Source organism: Tripterygium wilfordii, chromosome 12 (assembly GCF_013401445.1).
Source record: "Tripterygium wilfordii isolate XIE 37 chromosome 12, ASM1340144v1, whole genome shotgun sequence".
NCBI lineage: Eukaryota > Viridiplantae > Streptophyta > Magnoliopsida > Celastrales > Celastraceae > Tripterygium > Tripterygium wilfordii.
In genome coordinates, this window is record NC_052243.1 from 12,801,758 (window position 1) to 12,820,136 (window position 18,379).

The 18,379-nt window shown below is 35.6% G+C and overlaps 4 protein-coding genes and 1 non-coding gene across 7 annotated transcripts; 2 read left to right on the top strand and 3 right to left on the bottom strand.

Moving 5' to 3' along the window:
• Positions 1–575: 575 nt before the first annotated feature.
• Positions 576–3,971, top strand: LOC120010126 (WAT1-related protein At1g09380-like). The gene is made up of 7 exons (XM_038860828.1): positions 576–754; positions 2,477–2,539; positions 2,644–2,760; positions 2,872–3,121; positions 3,226–3,384; positions 3,500–3,651; positions 3,748–3,971. The coding sequence occupies exons 1-7, from the start codon at positions 576–578 to the stop codon at positions 3,929–3,931; spliced, it is 1,104 nt and encodes a 367-aa protein (XP_038716756.1). The 3' UTR covers positions 3,932–3,971.
• Positions 3,972–4,519: 548 nt separating this feature from the next.
• LOC120010757 (ADP-ribosylation factor 2-B) lies at positions 4,520–9,525 on the top strand. 2 transcript variants are annotated; one of them, XM_038861597.1, is made up of 7 exons: positions 4,520–4,676; positions 6,023–6,189; positions 6,286–6,356; positions 8,399–8,518; positions 8,789–8,907; positions 9,008–9,089; positions 9,192–9,525. In XM_038861597.1, exons 2-7 carry the CDS (start codon positions 6,042–6,044, stop codon positions 9,192–9,194), a joined length of 543 nt encoding a protein of 180 aa, XP_038717525.1. In that variant the 5' UTR covers positions 4,520–4,676; positions 6,023–6,041; the 3' UTR covers positions 9,195–9,525. The 2 variants fall into 2 exon arrangements, with proteins under 2 accessions (XP_038717525.1, XP_038717524.1); XM_038861596.1 differs by lacking the exon at positions 4,520–4,676 and having other exon boundaries at positions 9,192–9,230; positions 9,336–9,525.
• Positions 9,526–10,271: 746 nt separating this feature from the next.
• On the bottom strand, positions 10,272–10,835 carry LOC120010590. The gene has a single exon (XM_038861369.1). It carries the CDS (start codon positions 10,833–10,835, stop codon positions 10,272–10,274), a length of 564 nt encoding a protein of 187 aa, XP_038717297.1.
• A 520-nt stretch (positions 10,836–11,355) lies between these two features.
• On the bottom strand, positions 11,356–11,429 carry TRNAI-UAU. The gene has a single exon. It is a non-coding gene; the product is annotated as a tRNA-Ile (tRNA).
• A 335-nt stretch (positions 11,430–11,764) lies between these two features.
• LOC120010756 (probable receptor-like protein kinase At2g42960) lies at positions 11,765–15,872 on the bottom strand. Of its 2 annotated transcripts, none has more exons than XM_038861594.1 (8): positions 15,320–15,869; positions 14,389–15,191; positions 14,166–14,270; positions 13,845–13,967; positions 13,603–13,773; positions 13,383–13,512; positions 12,911–13,123; positions 11,765–12,232 (listed from the first exon to the last, which is right to left on the bottom strand). In XM_038861594.1, the coding sequence occupies exons 2-8, from the start codon at positions 15,051–15,053 to the stop codon at positions 12,116–12,118; spliced, it is 1,524 nt and encodes a 507-aa protein (XP_038717522.1). In that variant the 5' UTR covers positions 15,054–15,191; positions 15,320–15,869; the 3' UTR covers positions 11,765–12,115. The 2 variants fall into 2 exon arrangements, with proteins under 2 accessions (XP_038717522.1, XP_038717523.1); XM_038861595.1 differs by having other exon boundaries at positions 12,221–12,357; positions 15,320–15,872.
• Positions 15,873–18,379: the final 2,507 nt, after the last annotated feature.

An 18,379-nucleotide genomic window follows, 5' to 3' on the forward strand; every position in this document is an offset into this window, starting at 1 on the left:
TTTATTTTATAGTTACAAAAGGATGGACGACCATTTCAACACACACTTTTATGTCAAAAGCATGAAACCAACACAAATCACATGACGCAGATGCTGTTAAGGGAAGTGTATCAAAAATTGAGAAAAGAAATGATTCTCAGCAAGTCCAGGACATAAAACGGAAAGGAAAAGAAAACATAAAAAACAAAGTAGCTAGCTAGCTTTTTATAAAGAGGGGAGGGGAGGGGAAGTGGCAATCTCTTTGTCTGATTGCATGATTAGCCCTTCCTGCAATGTGCAAGGTGTACGTTGCAAAAGCATATATAATCTAAAACAATCTGTGAACCGTTTTCCTCTTTAGACATGCTTTCTGTTTCCATAAATAATATAACGCTCCCCATCTTTCTCTCTCACACATTCTTCTATTCTCTCACTAAGCATTTCTAATTAATCTTTCTAGCTACTACTACTACTACTTGTCTTTGACAAGTTCACACAAGCCCGGCCCTCATCATTCTCTTCTCTGGCAAGCACAAAAGTAGTAGTAGTAGTATAATTTTGTGTGAAATTAATTAGGAATATATAGTACATTAAAGATGGTGGTGGGTGATTTTTTGCCATTCTTGTTCATGGTTGTGGTGCAAATGGGTTATGCTGGGATGAATATCACATCAAAGGTTGCCATGGATGCTGGGATGAAGCCTCTTGTTCTTGTCGCTTACAGGCAAATCTTTGCCACCCTTGTCATGATCCCTCTCGCTTACATCTTTGAGTGGTAATTCTCTTCTCTTCTCTTTTATTTATCTTTATTAATTAAATCTCCGCTAATTTTGGTTTTCAAGTCTCTTTTTCTTAGGTGTACGTTCAGTTCGTTGTTATACATGTGTCTTCTGAGAGGGTTTGTAATTGGTTCTTGAATTTGGATTACTTCAGGGGATTTTTTTTTTCCTTTGCATGTTCTAAATTCGATCCATTTCCTTGTATATGTATATGAAAATATTTCTTGCATGTTAGATGTATGGGATTTTTTTTCCTTTTGCATGTTCTAAATTAGATCCATTTCCTGGTATATGTATATGAAAATATTTCTTGCATGTTAGATGTATGATGAACTAAGGATCGATCATAATGGGTTTTCATTACTTGTGTCAGTGAAAGTATGAACCTAGATAGAATGTATGGCGAAAATTTATAGGATAAATACTCGGAGGATGATGATGAAGTGATTTCTTTTACAATGTTTTTATATATACGTTACATGTGTGTTAGGATTGGCTGTTAATTGTCTTCACAAGCGGGTGTTAATTGTGTTATACTAGAAGATGGGATATCTCGATCATTTTCTCTTACTAGATATTAAAATGGATGGATTGATTGAGCTCTTATTGGTTGGTGGAATAATGTAGTGAAAAGTAGAATAGAGTGTGTTGTTTGCATGATGAATTGATATAACAAAATTGTGTTTCCTTTTATGGTTTAATTTATTGTTGTGTATGCATATATTTCTATCATGTTTTTTGGGATAAAATAATTGAATTGAATTGAATGTGATAGCTGAGCTACATATGCTTGGTTTGGTGGGAAATTAAAGTATACAAGGAGAGAAGAAAAAAACGCAGAGAGTACGCCCTCCTTATCTTCAATTAGCAATGCATATCGAAGAGGACAAAACACTCAAATTAATAGCACTAAACTTTCGTGCATGAGTGGGATTACCATGACAAAAGAGACATCGATGGAGAGTGAATTGTCTGCATTCGTTTAATGGATGGTTGACATGTTTATTTCATAATTGCCCTCTGATTCTCTTTATTATATCTTCTTTCGATATTTTACTAACTTTTATTTATTTGATTGCTATTTTAACTATTTTAAAGATAAAAAAAGATAATAATAATAATAATTTAAAACAAAGTATTAGTCTAACAGTTTACCGTGTGTTTGGATTGAAGGATTTGTGAGAATTGAAAGAGTTTTCTCTCAATTCTCTTATTCGGATAGTTTTGAAAATTAAGAGGAGAAATTTTAAGAGTTTTGGGAGGAAGTTTTCATCAAAGTTTTGTCAAAATATTTCCTCTCTAAATGGGCTCATTTGGAGGGAAGGGAGAGGAGAGTTAAATTATTTATAAGTTAAAAATCTATTTTATGCTTGTATATAATACTTTTAACACAAAAATAAGGATAAATTTATAAATTAAATCAATTTTATTTCTTTTATGATGTTTATCCAAACATGAGAGATGAAATAACAAATAATTTCCTTTCTTTTTGTCATCTATCCAAATATTTTACCTTCCATTCCATTCTCTTCTCTTCCCTTCCCTTTCCCAAAATCCCTCAATCCAAACACAACCTAAATTAATTATTCAAAAGTTAGCTTTGGTAGTTGGAATATTGTTGAAACAACGTAACAGGAAATTTGACATAGTACTTATTATGAGAGTGATTTATTAATTATTATATATGGTGTTTGCTCACTTTTTATTTTGGTTTGCAGGAAAACTAGGCCAAAGATCACAAAGGGTATTGTTTTCCAGATTTTCTTATGCTCATTGACAGGGTAAGTTATATATAGCTATATATATATATATATATATATATATAATTGTTTTCTTCGATGAATGGTGTAGTAATATATATGAAGATAATTAAATATGCATGCAGGATAACAGCAAACCATGCCTTTTACTTTGTGGGTCTTCAACTTTCAACCCCAACTATAGGGTGTGCAATGACCAACTTACTGCCTGCCTTCACATTTATCCTGGCAGTCATTTTCCGGTATCAAATTAAAACCAACACTTTCAATTAATCTTGATATTAATTAATGATCATATATATAATTAATTGAATTGGATTTGAATGTGGTTAATTTGGTATATATATGTATAGACAGGAAACAGTGGGCATAAAGAAGGCAGCAGGGATAGCGAAGGTGTTGGGGACAGTAGTATGTGTAGGTGGAGCAATGTTGCTGTCATTTTACCATGGACACATCTTCCATGCTGGTGAATCCAGGATTGAGTGGGACTACGGCGTCAAAATGGGAGGTAATAACACCACCAACGAATCAAGCAGCCTCTTAGGTCCCTTGCTTCTCATGGCTAGCTCTCTCGGTTGGGCAGCATGGTTCATCATCCAAGTAACTATTCATTAATTAATTCTCCATCTTGAATCTTCAATTTGTTTCAGTTTAATTTGAGGCTGATCGAGAACAGGACATTAATTTATAGTTGGTAATTGCAGGCGAAAGTGAGCGCAAACTTTCCGGCTCCATACACAAGCACAGTGATGATGTTGTCGATGGGTGCGATTGAGTGTGTGATCATTGCCTTGATTTCAGAACACAAAGTATCTGCTTGGTCATTGAGATCTCCTGTCAGGCTCTTCTCGTCTCTTTACGCGGTTGGTTCTTGGCTTTATGTCATGTACATTAATGATTTGGTTAATTAATTTATGGGCTGGGCAGACGAATGAATAATATATATATTCATATGTACATAGATGGTTATTGTTGCAGGGGCTTGTATGTTCAGGACTAGCATTTTACCTAACAACATGGTGTATTCAGAGGAAAGGAGCACTGTATGCATCTGTGTTCAGCCCATTGTTGCTCATCATGGTAGCCATCTTTAGCTGGGCCTTGCTTCGTGAGAAATTATATCTTGGAACGTAAGTATAATATACATACACATATACAGACATTGCTTAAGTTTCAAATCTTTCGTGTCATGACTGTATGTGTTGTGTGGTGTGGTGTTTTTTCAGTGCTGTAGGGTCTGTTTTGATTATTGTGGGGCTGTACAGTGTGCTATGGGGGAAGGATAAAGAGATAAAGAAAGTCATTGAAGAAGAACAAGTGAGCAAGCTAGACACTAAAGGTGATATAGAGTACTGTCAGCAGACTACTCCCTATAGATATTCAAATGGCAATCATCATTCTCCAATTTAGACGTAGGGATCGGAGCGGCCCCATATATATATATATGCATGAAGCAGCAGCAGTACTGTCGCAGCCAGCATTGAAGACTTCATATCAGGGAAAGTATTGTGTGTGCTACCTAGCTTCAACTGATCTATTTTTGTAGCTTTCATCTCTATATTTATATTTCTATGTATAAATATCCATGAAAAGAGGATCTAAATGTGAGATTTGCTTTGAAAGAAGATTAAACCAGATGAGATGGAATATCATTTTATTTTGAACTCCTTTTACTGTAATAGAGTTACAGATCTGCTCTGCTATTACTATACGGACAGAAAAGTATGGCAGGAGTGCGCTTTTGCATGCAATATAATTTAAATCCAGAACACACCAAAAAAAAATAAAAAAATTAGACATGCACAATAAATATTTTAAAATAGCCAATCACCCTCACCCACTAATTTGTGATAAAATTAGGCATAAACGACATTATTTTTCCATAAATTATATTTACAAAAATCTATAAATACAATCAAGTCCAAGTTGTTTACATTTAGAAAAATATAAAAAATAATAATTTATTTTATAACCTTTATTTGTGTCCATACAGTCAAACACACACACACACACAAAAAATCGTTTATTTAGTGGACAGAATGGTAATCCCACTCGCCATAAACGGTCTAACGACCCGACGTTACTCGAATCGACGTCTAGTTCTAATTTCTACTCCTCCTCCGTCTCCTGAGGCAGATCTGCCCCTCTAGCCTATGTAAGATTCTTCTCTGCCTTTTTGTTTCCCTTTCAATGTATCTATGCATGGATATGTAGATATTTCTAGGCCTGTGACGCTATTTGTATATGTAGCTGGTTGGATGGTGATTTGTTATGCTTTGTGTGATTTTGGTTTGTGGTTCAGTTTTCACTTGTATCTTTCGATAGATTTAGATTTAGATTTAGATTTAGGTTTGAATCTGATTTGGTTTCATTTGATGCATGCTTCCCGACTCCCGTGTAGTTGATCCTTCTAGTAGGAATCTCGCTGTTAAACATTGGAAAGGCTGATTTGAGGATTTTATGCCTTTCTCCTCTGACTTGGACATTATTAGAAATTTTCGTGTAAGGTCTTGTTGATCTGACAGGGAAGGGATCAATCTCGCTGAGATCTAAGTGGATGTGTTTTTTGATAACTGCTGGCCTGCTGCATCGGTTTCTTTAGTAATTTTTTCCGTTCTTATGAATTAAATGAGATGATCTCGAGGGGCATGGAAAAGGTGTGGTGAATTATATTTTGAAAATTTTTTTGGGATTGGCAATGGACTGATTTTTTTTCAAGCAGTTAAAGCTGAGGAAACTAGTTGGTCGATGTGTTTTCTGCAATGGTCTTCTAAGGATTTTGTGGACTCACTTCTTAATTTCTTGGTGTGCTCTCAGTTAAAGTGATGCAAATCAACCCAATAATCACAATTGAGTTGATAAACACAAAATATAATAGGACAAATGAGAATCACTCTCTAACACTACCATCAGGAATCACTCCTCTCACCATTCTTTCTTGTTTTCAAATACAGAATAATCTACCCTACATTGAAAAATAAACTAGATTAATTAGGTCTAGGTTGGAGAAGATTGTTGCATGTTCTTGGCCTTCACTCATGCCTCTATCAATGCTGATGGATTCAAGCCTCTACTCATAACTGTTCCACAATTCATGCTGCCTGCCCAATTCTAGCGTTTAGTGATTCCCATATCAATGATATCATAACTATGTTCACATTGCAGTCTTTAATGTCGCAAGATTTGTAGCTGAAGTTGACCTTTGCTTCTTCATGGTCCTTCATCAACGTTATGGGCCCAGGCCTTAATGGTTAGAACATCAAAGTGGTTAATGATGGGATCACTTGTATGGATTCCTTTCTTCTCATGGCTGCTATTGCATCATAAAGGCTTTTTTTCAACAGACAATTTATGAGGTTATCTAGTTTTTTGAGATCTGTGCTCTTAAATGTTGTGGGGAACCTTCTTTTTTTTTGTATCAAATATGTTTTTTCATTCTGATTTTTTGGCTGTTATCTATTAGGATGTTATCACTTTTTTGACTTGGATTTTCATATGCAGCTGCAGCTGCATTGAAAAGATGGGGCTGTCTTTTGCCAAGCTTTTTAGCCGACTTTTTGCCAAGAAAGAGATGCGAATTCTGATGGTAGGTCTTGATGCTGCGGGTAAGACCACCATCTTGTACAAGCTCAAGTTGGGAGAGATTGTCACCACGATTCCTACAATAGGTATTATGTTTTGCAATCAGATCCTTGTGTTCTTGCAGATCATCTAGCTTTAACTTTTAATTTATGGGAAGTGACTTTTTATGCTTATTTATCTAGGATTCAACGTGGAGACTGTGGAATATAAGAACATAAGCTTCACAGTTTGGGATGTTGGTGGTCAGGATAAGGTGTGTTTGTAGAAATTATGAACAGATCTTTTAAATTTAATACCTGTTTTGTGATATGCTAAAGTTTACCTACTATTTTCCTTTATATGGTATACGTCATAAGTTTTTCAGCATTAGTAATGTTTGCTGGTTTCTTTTGTTATTGATGTCTTATCATGGAGAAAACATATATATTTGCTTGCCAGAATGCCAGGTGGTTGACGTGCTTATCAACAGTTGTGTGTGTTGTTACATTCTTGCGTAGAACATTATTTGTGGCAAGCTTTTTTGAAGTTCTCTCTTTTCTGCCTTAAATTCTTCTTCTTCTTTTGCTTTGTGGAAGAAGGATGTATATGAGAGTTTTCTCTGTATTTGTATGCACTGTCTCATTGCTTGTGTTAGGAGGAGAATTATTTGGTTTGGCTCTACCTTTGTGATTGGCATTGATATGATCAAATCCAATTGAAACTACCTTTCTCTCTTTGGTGTGTTAGTTTCCTGTGTGAGGAAACACATCTGTTTCTCATCTGTGCCTTTTTATGTTGTACCTTCTGGGACCGGTTATGTATCTGTGGTTGTTCTTGTAGTGATTAGGATCTCTGCCATTAGCATACAATAGAAATATAAGCTAGATTGATCCTAGGCATCTTGTATTTTGAGTATTTCCTTTGGTAATATGGAAAAGGCTATCTACGTTGTGGTAGGCATTTCACGTGATTATGTCTATGCTTTTGTTTAGATTCTGAACATGGTACAATTACAAATATGATTGACATTTACTCAAGCCACATTTTCTTGTTGATTGACTGAGTTATGGAATGACCTTGTGCTAATTAAGTTCTGGGCTATTAAGCACACCACAGAAACATAAGCTAGATTATTGCCATCTTGTCTTTCAAGTCTTTCCTCTGGTTCTATGGGGAAGGGATATCCGTGATGTGGCGGACAGTTGACGTAATTATGGGTACACCTTTTGTTTAAACTAAACATAATCAGCATCTATTTAAGACATCTTTTTCTCATTAAGTTTGTGTCATTTATAAGCTAGATCGGTTCAATCCATCTTGTGTTTCAAGACTTCCTTTCGATTGTATGTGGAAGGCTATCCACACTGACACTGTGGCAGTTGTTTGATGTAATTAGAGTCATATGTTATCTTTATATTCTTTTGATGCACAATAATACATGTGTTTATGGACGGTCTTGTGCTGATTAGATGTCACTCCATCAGCACATAACATAATCATAAGCTACCGTCACTGGATCATACTGTCTTCCAAGCTTTTCTTTCAGTTGTCTGTGGAAAGGCTATCCAAGCTGTGCCGGACATCTAACTTGCATGTAATTATAGTTCATTACTCTTTTTAGGTTTTTGTTAGTAGCGTTAGATGTGATTATTAGCGCTCTGGTGCTGATCATTACCCTCTCAGCACATAACATAATCATTAGCTATAGAGACTGAAGCCGCCTTGTCTTTATGTCGTCCCTTTGGTTTTATCAAGTGATGCAATACACATGATGGCCATATGGAGACATTCCTTGACAATTGTCTTTGTTGCTTCTTATTTTCTTTTAATTTCTTTGAAGTTATTATTAAGTGGTTCATAATATGTTTCAAATGAGCCAGCCTACTTATGCCCTAATAAGTGAATACTCTTGATATTACTGCTAGTTTGATTTTTGGTCATTCTCAGTGATGATGAGACTCTACTAGTATGTGCCATGCTTGGGGTATATGTGTCTGAGAACTGAGAAGATCCTCCTTATTGTTACTGTGGTCATACCTATCTATATTCATTCATATTCTATTGTACATCCAAACAAATGCAGTATACTATTTTGTATATTACTCTTAGGGAGGAAAATATGCTAGAGGTTGCTTTCCATATGTTTATTTTCGATGTGAACTAATATATATTAGTTGAGGATGCCAGTTACTTTGCACTTTCTGTAAGGTTTTTATCAATTGGATTTTTTCTCAGTAGAGTCTTGACTTTTTATTAATCGTTACTTACATAAATTAGCATCTATACATTTGCTTTAATAATTCTGGGTTTTTGCAGATTCGTCCCTTGTGGAGACACTACTTCCAAAATACTCAAGGTCTTATTTTTGTCGTTGATAGCAATGATCGTGATCGTGTAGTTGAGGCTAGGGATGAACTGCATCGAATGTTGAATGAGGTAACAGAATGCTGGTCTCTACTTGAGTTGTGGGGTTTTTGGATGTTCATTTGATATTGGTAATAGGAATCTAAGAATCGAATTGAAGTTGGCAGCATATGAGGGTTAAAAAAAATACTTGAAAGCTCCATTTTCCAAAAAATGTGTTCTTGGTACCGTCTTTGGGTCTGTGTTAGGAATGCCTAATGGCAGAGTATGACTAGTTTAACCTCAGTAAAAGTTTTGTATGATCAATTGTATGTATATTTGTGATGAAAATTTCATGGACAGGATGAGTTGAGAGATGCTGTGCTTCTTGTATTTGCAAACAAACAAGATCTTCCAAATGCTATGAATGCTGCGGAGATTACTGACAAGCTTGGCCTTCATTCACTCCGTCAACGCCACTGGTAGTTTGACAATTGGCTTTGCTCTTGCTATGTTGTTTTCTTTACATTTCGGTTGATGCTGGATTACCCCTGATGAGAGTTGATAATTTTTCATTTGCAGGTATATACAGAGCACCTGTGCCACATCTGGTGAGGGACTTTACGAAGGACTGGACTGGCTCTCCAACAATATTGCTAACAAGGTAATTTTTAATTTATTTTTACGGATGAGCTAAAATGGCATCATTGATATCATCAATCAGCTGGCATTTTTTCCTGATATTTTTGTTTTGTGATTGTGGCAGTGAATTTGACATTTTTAGGAAAGCGAGCTGCGGTGAAATGTGAGTCTACTTTTTTCTCTGTGGTGTTCTGGATTTCTTTTAACCCTGTAATTGTGGTGTGAATTGTATATTGTCTTTAGATGTTGATGCCTAGTATTATTATAGGAGTTGGGTTCCCATACGATTGTTCCTTTACGGTCTATGAGATCCGTAAATGAATATGTCCATCCAAGGAGAAGTTAATTCCGTTGTTGTATGTTGGTAAATATTCGCATGCAAGGTTTGTTATTTTTGGTTTTTGAATAAGTTGTGATGTATGGATGATGTGTTTCTCCAGTTGTGTTGCCTTTTCATACCTCCTTGTGATTACTGGATCAACTCCACAAGCACCATGACAGCAACTTCAACAAAATATGCATATTTCTTTTGCAACTTGTAATTGGGATTCGATAAATTGTTATATTTTGCCTGGTTTGGGCCCATATAATTGAATTCGTACTGGGCTTAGTAATTTTTTGAGTTCGGTTGATCACTCCAAATCCAAGAAGACGACTTTTACACTGAAAAGAGTAGCTCATATAACGAAAATGATAAACATCATACTAATTCGGTATCTCAGTTATTGAGTTAGACGCACAAGATTGAAGTGAATTCGTAGGTTTCATATGTCTCATATAATGTACATAAAATCTTGTACATACAACTCAGTTGTTTGTTGGGATAACTAGAATATTAACTGTCATTGGGATATCTATCATTACCGAATAAAAATGAGAACAAGTAAAAGTGATCACTAATTTTATTCAATATTTTACAAACATGAGAACAAGCCCTAACTCAAGCAAACGCTTACTAAGAAACACTAATGATAATTAAGACACAGCCATGCACCCAACTACATAAGAGAACAAGCCCTAACTCAAGCGAACACTTACTAAGAAACACTAATGATAATTAAGACACAGCCATGCACCCAACTACATAAGAGAACAAGCCCTAACTCAAGCAAACACTTACTAAGAAACACTAATGATAATTAAGACACAGCCATGCACCCAACTACATAAGTATTGCATGCAAAATCAATAATAATATTATATATTATTTCAACTTCTTGGATTGAAGTTGATGGCCAGTAACCAAAGCCATGGAACAAAGCATCCTCATTTGCCTATTCATGGTCTCCAAAGGGCCCATAGGGTGAAGCGGCGGAGTGAGGAAGCAGGTAATACAACTCTCTATCAATCTTGGTGTCACAGATTCAGACATAATCATTGCATTATAATTTTTCTGCTTGTAGTACATGTTGGCGTTCCTGAAAGACTGCATAATTGAATTATAAACATTGTTGCATTCAATGAGAGCATTCTTCAATGCTCCTGGTTTTGTGCTCCTCCCAAGTCTCTCAATGTAAGTATTTGTGTTTGATGCATTGAGTAGAGATTGCTCAATGGTTATCAATGTCAAATCCACATAGTCTGCTGTTGGGCCTTTCAGGTTTTGATTGAAGGTTTTGTCACAGAATCCGTATTCCTCCATTTGTCTGCAAACATAATTGATTCGATCCTCCGTTTGTTGGTCACATGAGACTAATTGGTTCATGAACAAGAAAGTGAAGAACATTAAAAACAAGAGAAAAGCAAAAGAATGAGCAGAAGAAGCCATGTGTATATATATATTCTCTCATATATAGATAGATATATACCTAGTAGTAATGAATGGTGAAGAGAGATGTGGAGTTTGTAATTTATAGGGGGAGTTGGTATGTGCAAGTTTTATGCAAGAGGGCAATGAAGTTATTGAATTATAATAAGCATGCTATATATGAGTATATGCATTATCGTGCTTAATATATATAGCATTAAACTTAATACTAATTGCTTTATATGGAAGTAGATAAATCAGGAAGGAAAATTCACTACCAACAACTAGATTTTGTTTGTCATGACAAAGTACATAAACCAACAGTAATTTTGTTTGTCATGACAAAATACATAAACCAACCCTTTACAAGCATCAAGCATGTAAATTTGGCACCGCAGGAGGGAGGAGAGATTCAAAATACAAAACAAAAAATAATTTTAAAAAACTTGGTCATCAACCATGTAAATTGGGAGGAGAGATTCAAAATACAAGGAGGGAGGAGAGATTTAAAATACAAAACAAAAAATAATTTAAAAAACCTTGGTCCCGGCGGGGCTCGAACCCGCGACCTTCGGCTCATAAGACCAACGCTCTAACCAACTGAGCTACGGGACCATTTGTTTTGTTGATAAGATAAGATAATTGACAACTTAAATATGGTGATTCTTTTTTATTTTTTAACTTTGTCGGATTGCTTTCTATTGTTTTTGCCCTGGAGTGCTTTCTATCGTTTTTGCCTTGTTGGAATGAATGTTAACTTCTTGTTCTTCTTAGACATGAATGTTTATTGGTCAAATTTATCGTTTCCCTCTCTGTAATAGAAGATTTTTTTCCCTCAAAGCTAAGCATTCCATGTTCAATACTAGACAAGTTATTATTCAGGTAAAACCTGTACCCATGCTTTGTTATTGGGATTGGGTGTGTTTATAACCATTTCAAACAGAACAATCTCAGCCAGAAAGTCATAACTAAGAGCTTACGAAAAATAATTCATCAAAAACATTCTTCAAGTCGAAGAGCAATTGAATTCTATACACACCTCCCAAATGATCTGGGCTCTTCGCAAGTATCAATTTCTTACACAAATCATCTCTCCCATCTATCTACAAACCAAAATGTAGTACAAAGAATAGCATCGTCTTCCTCCCCTACCCAAAACATCCAACACACCTACATATTGACAAACTTATACGTAGAAGCCGCCAACCCAAGACTATTAAAAATTTGTTATGACATCTGGAAAAAAAATGGACACCCAACTCGTAAATTCTTTAGATCATCCAAACAAATCTCCTCTTTTGTTATCTTCGTCTGCTCTCCGATCTAGACACTGGATAATCACTCTTATCAGTGTCTGAATTTTCTTTCTGCGATCCAATCTCCGTATCACCTCCGTGTGTTCTTCGATGCCGGCGATCCTGAAAGTCAAAAGTTTCACCTCACAACTAAAAGAAAGGTAGACCCCCCTTGAAAAACATCCCATTCAAAAGGATCACAACTAACAAATCCATATCATTTGGAATAACTCAAAGCTGGCCGGTTACTGAAAAAAAAAAAAAAAAACCAGTATCAATATCAAGCAGTAAGCACATTGCTACAGTAACATCAGACCATATAAAGAAGTTCTCGAACTACATTTAAGATGGTTGAAAAGTGAACATCTAACACATCAAAATAAAGTGACTCGAGTAATTAGTTTATCACTCAGATGAAGTATGATAGCACATGCTTGATTTTAACCATTTAATTTCAACCCAAATATTTATAGGTAAGCTTTTACAAACGCAAAGCAAGGAACACGAATGGAAGAAAGATTTGAATGCCCCCGTGATGAGTTAAAGATATGGTATCACTCCAGAAAAGGACCAAAACTCTAGTGTAGTGCTTTTACAGCGCAAACAAATTCAGACAAATAAAAGACCACCATCATCATCATCAAAACCTTTACCAGTTGCAATGTAACATGTAGATGAGTCTGAGCTTTCCCAAGAAAGGAAGATTCCTTTTCATACTAATCATTTTAGATTCATGCATACATTTTAACCAGCGCCTATCAGAAATACTTTTGTACTGTTCCAGTAAAGTCGGACACTAACCTCTCTTGGTATAGGATATTCCTCGGACTCAAGCATACGAACAACTTGGCCCATCTTAGGCCTTTTTTCAGAATCCGGATCAACGCACCTCAGAGCAGTCAAAAGGGCCCGCTTTAGAGCTCTTGTTGATGGCCTTACCTCAATATTTGGATCAACCACTTCGTCAGATCGCCTGCTACCGACCATCATTTTCAGCCAATCAACGAGGTTTACCTGTTAAAAAAATCATCTTGTCAATGCAATACCTAGCGCAGGTAACATGCAAATACCAGAAAAGGTGAATTGCTATGATAGATATAGTCACAGTTGATTCTCAAGTCCTTAAAAATTACAAAGTACAATTGTCAATTGCCAACAATTATAATGCAGTAGCAAAGTTCATTAGTTTCATCGATCAAATCATTGTCAATAGCTTAACTACATTAATGCCTTGACAGAAAATAACATACCACATACAACAGTTATTGCATACCTCATGGGCAGGACGGCCATAGTCCACAGGATCTCTGCCAGTAATGGCTTCCAAAATAACAACCCCGAAGCTATAAACATCGCTCTTTTCATTCAGAAGGCCAGTATTAGCATATTCCGGAGCCACGTATCTGAAAAAAAGAAGCAAAATTATGATACAGGAGAGGAGAGAGATTTAAGGAATATTTTTAGGCGATGTATGGCATTTGAGAAATAATTACCCAAATGTTCCCATAACTCGAGTTGTGACATGGCTCTTTCCAGCACCCAACAACTTGGCCAGGCCGAAATCTGAAACCTTTGCATTGAATTCATCATCAATTAATATATTGCTTGACTTAATATCCCGATGCACCACTTTTGGCTCAATTGCCTCGTGCAAGTAAGCAAGACTGCAAGAAACATATTATGACAAATGAGAACTAGATCACCACAGAAGAAGGGAGCAAAAGAATCAACTTACGCCTTAGCTGTGCCAAGAAGAACCTTCATGCGGGCCTCCCAAGTAAGATAACCATGCTGGCACATAGCACCATGAAGCCATTGTTCTAAATTTCCATTGTTGACATACTCATAAACCAACATCCTGTGATAAATATTTTTGAACATATGAGATCTTTTACTTCTATTATTGCCAAACCAATATCCAGACTACGTGCAATTGGGACACGACTAAAATATTGTCCACAAAAGATGCTTTCATACATATTTCCTTTTGAAAATGTGTTACTGCTCGTAATTTATTAACGTAATCAAGTAAAAAAAAACAGTATATAAATCACACCTATGTGTTCCTTCAATGCAGTATCCCAGAAGACGAACCAAATTCTTGTGGCGCACATGCCCGATAGCTTCGACTTCCACCCTAAACTCTTTTTCTGCTTGGCCACTAGAAAAAGAAAAGAAAATAATATTTCAACAGAATTAAAACTTCGACAACCAAAAAAATGAAGCAATCAATAACACTAAATTTTAGTAAGTTTTCATAAGGATAATTTTGAACTCACAGGTTATTGAGAATCTTCTTAACTGCCACTGGAGTTCCATTGATCAGATTTCCCTGATAAACAACTCCATATCCACCCTCACCAAGTACATTTTCCTTGGAAAACCGGTTTGTCGCAAGTTCAAGATCCCTCATTGTAAACCAGTGACCCCAACCCAAGTGAGAGAACTCGGGCAGTCCGGAGAGAGGAGAAGGGGCAGCTATTGGATATGAAGAAGAAGGCTTGTACACATTCACTTTGCCTGAGCCTCCTTCTTCACCTGACTGAGATTCACCATCTTTTTCTAAGTGATGAAATGAACCTGATAGACTGCTATTATCTCCATTCTTCACTTTACTCATACCCAGATGAACCATAACCTTATCAGAATCTTTATCACTTGACTTGTCATGAATTGTGAGAAGAATCCCATCCCGAGGAACAAACTCATTGGTTGGCACTTGCTCCACCCTGACTTCCTTGATTTCCTTTGAAAAAGTAGGGATTTGGCTAAGGGGAAGCTTGTTTCTGGCAACTCTTGATTTCTTCCTCGAAGTTAAACAGAACGACAACACAGCAAGAATGACTATGATAAATAATGCAACAGCAATCCCAATAACTTCCCACACCTTGAAGCCAAAAATGTGTGTCTTCTTGGATAATTCTGAATTCAGATCAGTGGCCATATTTTGTTCTCCTTTGCAATGCCAAAGACTTAAATTAATGGCCCAAGATATTCAAGAATAACGAAACTATTGTTGGCGCAGAATTGACATGAAGATTGATATCCCCACATATAAACATAGTCACATACTTCACTATTCCTATGCAATTTTCCATTCATCAAACAAAAATTGTTCATTAACAAGCCAAAAACTTGTGATCTTAAAATTCGAAGACTGGGGAAAAAAAGAGCAGATATCAAAAAGAAGTAATGCCTCGTGTCATTTACCTACAAGTGACGGTAATCAGGAGAGGAACTTCCAAAGATCAGATCTTTGAAGCCACTCCAGCATTCCACAATCTTCAGGCTAAGAAATCAAACCCCGCATCCTCAGATCTCGGACCCAGAAACCCCGTCCGAAGAAGAGTTCCATCCAAGGAACCCAAATCAAGGGAGTTCACAGAAAGACCAATTATGTAGACAAAAAGATTTCATTTTTCATGTGGGCTTTGTCCATGGATTGGAAGCAAATGTGAATGCAGAACTAAACTGGGAAACCAGAGCCACAAATGACAAGAAGAAGAAGTCTTGTTGTGTGGGTTCAAACCAGGAGAACAAGGAGATGGAATTCCTTGCAATAGAGACGCTGAATGGGGGTGGGGAGATGATAAGAGAGAATGAAAGGAGTTATCAGTGGTAGGTGATGAGTCTAGATGCCTTCAACACATTACACACAGTAAAAGAGAAGCATGGGAATTTGAAGGGGCTTTCAATTTCATAGTTTAAAATTCAAAAAAAAAAAAAAAAAAAAAAACTTTGTGTTGTTGGGTTTGTGTAATTGTGTTTACTGACAGTTATTCTATGACTATGAATGATGTTGCTTTTATAGACTGATATTCTACAGTTCCTACTTGTTATTAGTTGGTGATGAAGCATTTTCCTAATTACAAGGACATTTAATCTATATCTTTGTTGGTCAAACATCTCAATTAATATAGGCACGCGATGATTATGATGGGGAAGAAAGGCAAAGGAATAAGCAATTACTGAGAGCTGAAAAGGAATACCATATTACCATCCATCAATAAAAGGTAGCAACGGACCATATAGTCAAATGAAACCATCAAATTTTTAGTGATTCCACAAGCATTATTCATGTCATCAAAATTTATTTTCATCTTTATTTCTTTATGTATGCCATCAAATGTTCTTCAAACTCTCTCGTTTAACAATTTAACATGTTGACAGTAAAAACAATAAATAAAAATGTGTCGTTAATCGAAATTTGTAGCGTGAAGACTTCAATTGTAAGGTACATATGTCACATGCCTTGACGATAAAAACCTGGCTAGTTGGTTATACAATTTTGGATGCTAATTAATATCTAAGTTATGGTTAAATTCATTGATGTCATGACTAGCTTCATAGACTATTGCATCTACATTACTCAATTTGTGTATACATTGCAACATCATAGTTGCTGGCATGTTGGTATACTTGTTAATCAATACATCTTTTATAGCAAATTCTTGAAAGAATTGTCTTGAATTCTTTCAACCAAATCCAAATGGGTACCCTAGCTAGCTAGCTGGCTTTTGGCCTAAATTTTGGAAACTTGTTCGACATATATATACATATATATATATATCTCTTTTTTCATTTTCAGTGCAATTCAATGTCTTGCTTCTTCTTGAGATAAATCTCTAAAGAGTGAGCTAAACCTAGCTAGCTTCGCGTATTACCCTTGTTATATATATATGTACCAAACTCCAAATTGAAATGGTGATCTGGATGTTTTAATGTTTTAACATATGGATGGTATTTAGTCTATGTAGTTTCTGGTGTTGGACAAAGAAGCAATAACAAACTCGATCGGGTGGGCTATTAGAAAATAAAAGAAAAAGAAAAGAAAAGAAAAGATAGAGGCTTGTATTGGAAGAAGAATTCCAGGATTAGCTTCTTTTTTTTATTTTATTTTATCGGGCACACAGACTAGGAGACAGAGGAAAGAAAGAAGACCTAAACCATAGTAAGGAGGATCACAACCATTATCTGATGGTTAGCTACTACATCATGCAGATGCAGCAGAGTAATACATAAAAATATTTTATAGCGCGTGGGTTGTTTTAAATGCTTCCCTTCCTTTAATTGGAAGGGATCCTATGCCCTATATGGTTATATCTTAATGCGAATTGCTAATGGGGTTCACATGGAAATATTATTTCTTTTTTAAGAAAACTATTATTTGTATTCATTGTGGGCTTGGTATGCTGAGCATGTGTCCTCGACTCCTTGTTATTGGAACTTTTTTTCTTTCTGAGATTTGGCTTAATATATGTGTGGGTATATAAATATATATATATATATATATTGTTGAATCATGTAAATATATTTAGGAGATTTCTTAGATATTTCTTAGAATATTTTGTTTATTCTTTGTGATATTCTTTTTGATTGTATTGTATATATTTAGGAGTCAATCACGTTTCTTCCTTATTTAGAAACATGTATACGATATATTTACCTCCAGTGGTGAGAAGAATAAGAATTAAGTATTATTCCTCTCCTCAATTTGAGTTGTATGTATGTATGGATTATCAACTGATCCTTCATGGTCATGGATGAGGATGACAAGTTGCAATGACTTATTTTCATGTCCTGTTACGTATATATGATATGATATGACATGAGCCCACAGTTAATAATATGAAATGACAAGGGAGAACACACGCACACAAACACAAAAGCTTTTCTAAATTCTAATACTTGCACGGTTTAACATTTATTTGTTGCACCTGCCAATGCCAAACATACCATTTTGATTTTTGTACATGCTAAATGGACCCTTTTTGACTTGATGGCATTGTGCTTGGAAAAAAAAAAAATGTTTGCCCTAACAGTGTGTTACGACTTACGATATCACCATATCACGGTGAATTCGAAGCTAAAACTACAGAGAGCTACTTTCCCTACCTACATAACGTGGTTGACACATTTTCAACATCAAAATATTAAATATTTTTATTTTTATAAAAATAAATTGATCAAAAGATAATTGATATCAATTAAAAATATCAAATCTTACCTTCACTTCGTCACATTATTTTTAATGACGAGACAAATATTTTTTTTTTCTCACTGCAACTCATCACACCACATGATTTCAAAACCTACATCATCTCACTGTACGAGGTCAAAACACAACACACACCCAAATCAACACATGCATTATGCGCTGTATTCATTGATGAATTTCAACACTCGGTTATTTGGTTGGGATCGATTATAGTCATTTAAAGTTTTGGGTGAAAATTCCCATGAATTTGGCTTTTTATATAGTGGCATTGC